Genomic DNA, 7,646 nt, shown 5'->3' with positions numbered 1-7,646 from the left:
AGTGCGAAACCACATGATACTAACTTGATACACTTTAAATCACAGGGTACTAAATTAAAATAAAATGAAATCATAAGAGGGGTATTTGAAGTTTTCCCAACTATAAAATATGTAATATTTTTAACATATTACAAATGTTTTGATTCAAATTCAAACGGTCCCTAAATTTTAACACATTACAATTGAGGGCTTTCATTTTCCTTGTTTTTTTTTATTTTTCTTTTATTTATTTTTAAAATAACAACTTTACTTCCGCTCCTACCTAAACCTGGTCCTTGTTGGTGGTGGGGGTGCACCTTCCAGAGTCTCTTTCTTCCTCCCTGTCCCAAAGGGCAAGCCAGAATGGATCGTCTCTCCCCATTCTCCTCTCCCTGACTTTCCCTTTTCCTCCGCTCCCCCCAAATCCCCCATCTCTGCCCCTGTAAATAGTGTAAATTCAAGAAGCAAGAGATCGTCGTCGATGATGGCTGCCAACAAATTCGCGACGATCCTGCACCGGCACACCAACCGGATGGCAGTCATCCTCGTGTACACCTTCCTGGAGTGGGTGCTGATCGCGCTCCTTCTGCTCAACGGATTCTTCGCCTACCTCATCGCCAGATTCGCCGACTTCTTCGGCCTCCCCCCCACCTGCGTCTTCTGCTCCCGCGTCGACCGCCTCTTCTCCTCCTCCTCCTCCTCCTCCTCCTCTTCCTCCTCCTCCTTTCGCGCCGCCATCTGCGACGGCCACGCCGCCGAGCTCTCCCGCCTCGGCTTCTGCGCCCACCACCGCCGCCTCGCCGACGCCGCCGACATGTGCGAGGACTGCTGCGCCGCCGCCGACCGCCTCTCCTGGATGCGCCGCAGCGAGGCCGGCGAGCCCGACCTGCGCTGCTCCTGCTGCGGCGTCCCGCTCGAGAGCGGCTTCTACTCCCCGCCCTACCTCCTCTCCAAGCCCTCCCCCCTCCCTTTGGACTCCCCCCCAGTCGACAACTCTGCTCTCGATCGCGAAAATTCCTCTACAAACGCCCGCTTTTCTGTCGAAGATGAACCCGAACCCGACGCCCAAAATTTTCTTGTTTTCGAATTCTCCGATGAATCATCCCCGTCCCCTTTAGCCGACGATTCGGCGAAAGCAATGACGGCGACGATTCGGTGCGAGGAAAATGCGACCGATGCGGACCGTTTGGTTGCACTAGAGGTGATCGACGAAATGACTGTGATGGAAAAACCCGCCGTCTTTAAAATCAGCGGCGGAGAAGATAGAGATATGGATCGCGACCGAGAAGAGCATGATGCGCTGGCGCTCGATATTGGAGTAGTTCTTGAGGAGAAGATGGTGCTGGACTCTTCTGTGGAGAGAGCTGACGGTTTTGAAGAGAGTACTTTGGTTCCTTCCTTTGGGGAGACTATTGTGCCATTCTCGGCCGATCGCGGATCTGTTATGCCACTGTTGGCACCGATAAGCGTTGAGGATAGTGTCGAGTTTAAGGTGGAAGCATTAGCAGCTGAAGAAGATATTCTCGAGCCACATGATCGTGTTGAACTTAAAGTGGAATCATCGACAGCTGAAGAAGAGATTGTCGAGCCACATGAGCTGATGAGTGTTGAGGATAGTGTCGAGTTTAAGGTGGAAGCATTAGAAGATGATGAAGAGATTGTCGAGCCACATGATTGTGTTGAACTGAAAGTGGAAGCATCGACAGCTGAAGAAGAGATTGTTGAGCTTGAGCTACATGATGGTGTTGACCTTGAAGTGGAATCATCAACAGCCGAACAAGAGATTGTCGAGCCACTAAACAGTGTTGAATTTAAAGAAGTATCGGCAGCTGAAGAAGAGATTGATGAGCCACAATATGTTGTTGAATTTAAAGAAGAAGAGATTGATGAGCCACAATATTATAGTCTACAAAGTAATGACCGAAGATAACTAGCTAGAAGGTGTGGCTTACGACCTCTCTAACCAAGGACTTTGAGTTGGACGAGTTGGAAAAGGAGCAGCGTATAGAGTGATGGTTAGCTATAAAGCGTTAATTGTAGATATAGTAGGTGAAACCGTAGAAGAAGTTTTCGACATGAATTACTTAGTTTTCCTAATAAACTTTATGATGTGTCGATTCGAATTATTCGTAATCTTATGTTATACTTACTGTTAATGGAAGGCCGAGCCGTTAGAGAAGAAGTCAACGACTAAGAAGAAGAAAATTAAGTCGTGATAAAACACCGAGCTGTTAGAGAACAAGCCGACAGTTACGAAGGAGAAATTTAAGTTGTTATATAACACCGAGTAGTTAGAGAAGAAGAAATTTAAGTTGTTGNCACCTAAATTCTGCACTTTTTTTTTTTTTTTTTTTTTTTTTTTTTTTTTTTTTTTTTTACCTCTGTATTGGAATAGTAAAATGTTTAGAGTGCTACTAAACTTTTAGGCCCTGGTTGGATGCATGAATATCTTGTTTGGTGTCTCTCCTTAATTTACTTAAAAAACTTGTACATTTGGTAGATGAAAAGTGTGATCAAATGTCAAGATTTAGATATTATATTCAGTCTTGAAGTCATTTTTTCAGATAAGATAAATCACCTTGTAGGTGAAATATGTTGTCTTATCAAATTATGGATACCAAGGCCTTTTAAGGAGTGAAAATCGAAATCCTTTCGAATAAGTTATCCTTGGATAATACATTCCAACGTCCAAAGAAGGCCTTAGGGTTAGATAGGGTTCTAAATTACGTTCTTTGATTTGAAATAGCAGCAATTGAATCTGAACTGGTATTGCCCAAGTTGGATCTTCCGTCTCCTGAACTTCATGACATCGAAGAGGAGAGAACACCGGAGTCATCCACTTATAATGAAAGCATTCCTGGTTTACACAGTAGGTTTCTCTTCGAGCGAAAAGAATCAGGGGCTGAGTCTTTAGATGGAAGTGTTGCCAGTGACATCGAGGGCACTGAGCCACTGACTATCGATTCCCTTAAATCTGCTCTTAAAGCCGAACGAAAGGCTCTGGGTGTATTATACGCGGAACTCGAGGAGGAGAGGAGTGCTGCAGCCGTGGCTGCCAACCAAACCATGGCGATGATAACTCGGCTCCAAGAGGAGAAGGCGGCAATGCAGATGGAGGCGTCGCACTATCAGAGGATGATGGATGAGCAATCTGAGTATGATCAAGAAGCCTTGCACGTTCTTAATGAGTTGTTGACGAAGAGAGATAAAGAGAAGCAAGGGTTAGAGAGGGAGCTCGAAGTTTATAGGCAGAGGGTTCTTCATTATGAGGCTAAGGAAAAAAAGAAATTGGCCAGACATAAGGCAAATGGGACTAACGGAGCTTCTTCACCTTCCTCAAGTGGTGAAGAGAGTGATGATTTCTCCTTCGATTACTTCGAAAGAAACGAGTCGTCATATAGTGTTAATGAAAAGAACCAGAATACTCCTACTGATGCTGTGCTAAGTTCGCCGAGAGAGATTGAGAGTGCGAAGCTTCTGATCAAACGCAAGGCATCCGTAGCTGATTTCGATGAAGAAAAGCTCTCTATACTGGAAAGACTTAGGGTTTTGGAGGACAGGCTCTTCGAATTGGAAGATGGTGAATCTTGTGAGGTAAACCACCATGAGTCGAATGATGAGGATTACAAGTCCCTATCTGATGTTTTACATGGTAGCTTAAATGGATATTCCGATAGTCTTGGTAACAGCGGGAAGCATCTGCACTCTGAGGGAAGGAATATGAATGCTGCTGGAAAGAGGCTTTTGCCTCTTTTTGATGCTGTTAGCATGGAAAATGAGGTTGCATTAGCGTCGATAAAAGAGGAGGCACAAGAAGCTGGTAATTCACCGAAACTTGCTTCCAATAGTGCAAAAGAGCAAGAGAGGCTTGTATTCGGCGAAGAGGTTGATGATGTGTATGAGAGACTACAAGCACTCGAGGCAGATAGAGAGTTTCTCAAGCATTGTATCAAGTCGTTGAAGAAAGGAGACAAAGGCATGGATCTTCTTAAAGAGATTCTGCATCATCTTCGCGAACTCCGAAGTGTTGAACTTAGGGGGAGGAATGACAGGGATTGAACTCTTTCTTTGCTATAACCCTAGTGTGCGCAGATGGAAGGTAGTTTGCACCCCGACTTTTACCCTTTTACGAATTTATATTTTTCATATTTTTGTCCATATATGTACAGGAGAAACAAAATCTTCTTAACTTGTTAGATTCCATAGTAGCTCTTATTGATGGATACTTCTAATTACTGAGGAACAACAAAATTTTCAACCCTAGTACATGGATAATTTGCAGTAGTAGCTTCGTAAACTTTTATCAGTAATTTTCTGAGTAAGTTTTGTCTGTTGTTGGCAGATAAAGCTTGGTTGATATGGAGTCCATTGGTGGTTTGGAGCCGTTGCGAACGATCCGAAGGTTTTGATCAAACACGGGTCCACATCGAAGAGGGTGTGAATCGATATATTGGCTGATTATGTTTTGTAATTTGGAGGAGTTTTAAATTTGCCAGGAGGGAAGGAGCCCCTGGTGCTCTCGAGTCTCATCTTTGTTGGTTGGTCATATCATATGTCGAGTGGAAGCAGACCATGGAAGGGGTCTGCTTCCAAAATGCCCTAGGTTTTGTGGGCTTTGTTCTTTTCTCTTCTTTTTTTTTTTTCCATTTTTTTCTTCTTTCATGGGTTTCCATTACTTTTCAATGGTTGCAGGATGGATGAACCTAAGAAGGGTTCTGGGTCATCCATTCATGATGTGAGTGTGGTAGAAATCATCATCATTCAGGGCTCATAAAGCTGGACAAAGTCACATATTCTTGTGCCAGCTCTAGAGCCAGGTATATACAGCAGTTTAAAAAGGGAAAGTAGGGCTGAGTGGAGCTTCTTTAGTTCTTTTATTTTTTTCTTCTTTGTTTGTGTTTCCTTCCTTCATAGAGAGGGAAAAGTGCTTGTTGTATGATGTTCTTTTGAATATGGTATTGAGTACATAATACAAAATGTTTGTTGAAGATTTTATCACATTGTTTAGTTCACAGAATCCAAATTATTTATGTAATGATAATGATGATTAGTGGGTAATTAGGGCAGTACTGTGACTTAATTTATGTAGCTGTTTATTCCTCTCAGGATTGGACTTGTTGGCTTTTTTGGCCTGTCCTTTTAGGTGGGGCCACATGTGAATAGAGTATAGAGTAGGGGTGTGGTGGCATCATTTCTCATTGCTTTTATTAAGGTTCACATGGACATCCTTTTCTGGGTTGGTTGGCAGGAGAATAAGCAATCAGAGAGGAGTCTCATGTAAACTCATGGGACACTAGTAATTTCTTTATCTTTAAGCATTACCAAACAAGTTATATGTACTTTATGGAGTGCTTGAATTCGCCCTACTTAAAATTCCTAAGCATCAAAAAACTAAAAAGAATTTTATTTGTAGTAACAAAGTTACTGAAATTTGCATAATTTCTGCATTTGATTTACATAGTAATCTCATAAATGATTATTATTATGAGTCTATATAAAAGATTACATATATTTATTTATTTGTAAAGTTTGGCTACTATATTATTATTATGTATATATAGAATTGAGACAGAATATTTTTAGAAATATTTGGAATTTTTTACTTTTAGATTTGTAACCCTTGGATAAAAAATTATAGAGTTGTAATGATAATACTTTTTCTAGAGTTTTTTTTTTTTTTTTTTTTTTTTTTTTTTTTTTTTTTTTTTTTTTTTGAGATAGGTAGCACGCTACCCGCTTCGTTATTTCATTTAAAAATAAATTTAGCTAGAAAAAATAATGGTAATACTTTTTCTAGAGTTAGTGATGGTTGGGGAACCAGTATTAATCCAAGGTAATGTTGGTAAAGGAGTTGATCCAAACAACTAGAAGTAAAAAACAAAGGCTAATATTTCTAAAAGCGATTCCAACTCACCTTATATATATATATATATTATATATATTATATATTATATATAGAGAGAGAGAGAGGGAGAGGAGAGAGAGAGAGAGAGATGATACGGTGATCAAAAGGTCTCAAAATTGACAATTTTAATATTAGATTGGTTGCTTTGTGCAATTTAACAGTATAAAACAATTTAAAAATATGATGAAATTTTTATAGAAAATTTTTTTTACTGTTGTATAGTTAAGATCAGTATCTCTGATCTTAAATTCAAATTTTTAATCATCATTTTTTATGAGATTTTTATTTTCACGTTCATTTTTAGACTACTCGTTTGATAGGTAAATGATGCCGAAAATTATAATTTAGTTTTCAAATACTTTTAATAGTGTAGATTAGGCTAATGGAGCCATCGTCGATTTGGAAGCCGCATCATTGAAATAATTGGTAGCACGAAGGCTTCCGTACTACGATAGTATACAGCCTAGCTTATATATAATATATATTATATATATATAGAAGAGAGAGAGACAGAGAGAGAGAGAGAGTTGGGCTAGATACTATTAATAGTAAAAGCTTTTTTGCTATTCAAGTTTTTAGCCTTTGGATAATTTTTTCATTATTTTTAACATTGGATTAACTATTATAATCCGAGTGGGACCACTCATCTAGGGGACCACTTAACTTAAGAAGCGACTAATATCATCCTAACCCTACAATTTTCATCAAGGGGTTAAAAACTTGATAGCAAAAAGGACTTTTGCTATCAATAGTATTCGGCCTAGCTCTATATATATATATAGAACTGGCTACTATACTATGTAGCACGGAGCGCTCCGTGCTACCAAGTGTTTCAATGATTGCCGGCTCCAAATCGACGATCGGCTCGTTAGACTTGATCTATACTATTGAAAGTATTTACAAACTAATTATAATTGTTCGATATCATTTGCCTATCAAACAAGAGTCTAAAAGTTGAACGGCTGAAAATAAAAATCTCATGAAAATGATGATAAAGATTTAAATTCAAGATCAGATATACTGATCTTACTCTAAGGCATGTTTGTTAACGTAAATAGACTTGGGGTGGAAGTGGACTTTGGTTGAAGTGAGTTGTGGGTGAAATAGTTCACTTATGCTGTTTGTTTTTAAACTGTGGCAAGTGCAGTTCTGGCAGTTCTGTTGTTTGTTTGGTAGGAAGTAGATGACGTAAAAAGTGTAGCTCTCCCACCCCGGATACTTACCTCAAAGTGATATTATTGTCTATTTTATAACTTATAGTGAATATATAATTATTAATAAATAAAAATTAATATAATTTATATTATATATGTATATATATTATATTATAAATAAATTTTAAAAATTATTTATTTGTTTGCATATAAATTATAATAATGCAACAAATAAAATTCTAAAGTTAAAAATTTTAACATTTAACAAAATTTATTTTTCATCATTTTTAAATATACCAAATTAAACAAAAATATATTAAGCATGACCTAATCAAATTTGATCATATTTTAGACATACAATCAAATAAAAAATTTAATTATTTCACAATGAATATATTTGGATGAAATGAAGAGGTACCCTACACATTAATCCATTCTTGCTTTTTTTCACTTCCCCGAAATGACTTCGCCCATGGAGGGCGAGTCAAGTTCCTTATTTTGGGTGAACTGAACTTTCGGGCGGTAATAAAATTACGGTGAACAAACAGCGGAATGGTTATTTTCACCGAAAATCACTTTCCCGTTCACTTCCACTCCATTCGTCGAAA

General features: G+C 38.8%; 1 protein-coding gene across 1 annotated transcript; it reads left to right on the top strand.

Moving 5' to 3' along the window:
- Nucleotides 277–4,977, top strand: LOC109721067 (myosin-binding protein 2-like). Its single transcript, XM_020248485.1, has 3 exons — nt 277–1,892; nt 2,714–4,078; nt 4,322–4,977. Exons 1-2 carry the CDS (start codon nt 461–463, stop codon nt 4,036–4,038), a joined length of 2,757 nt encoding a protein of 918 aa, XP_020104074.1. The 5' UTR covers nt 277–460; the 3' UTR covers nt 4,039–4,078; nt 4,322–4,977.

The sequence above is a fragment of the Ananas comosus genome, linkage group 15 (assembly GCF_001540865.1).
Source record: "Ananas comosus cultivar F153 linkage group 15, ASM154086v1, whole genome shotgun sequence".
Lineage (NCBI taxonomy): Eukaryota > Viridiplantae > Streptophyta > Magnoliopsida > Poales > Bromeliaceae > Ananas > Ananas comosus.
The sequence above is the reverse complement of the archived record's forward strand: the minus strand, read 5'-3'. Positions and strand labels throughout refer to the sequence as shown.

Excerpts from the sequence above, each read along its gene's own strand:
- LOC109721067 (XM_020248485.1), top strand. The coding sequence starts at position 461 with ATGATGGCTGCCAACAAATTCGCGACGATCCTGCACCGGCACACCAAC. Across the intron at positions 1,893-2,713 it reads ACAATATTATAGTCTACAAA|GATTTGAAATAGCAGCAATT; the intron begins GTAATGACCGAA and ends ATTACGTTCTTT.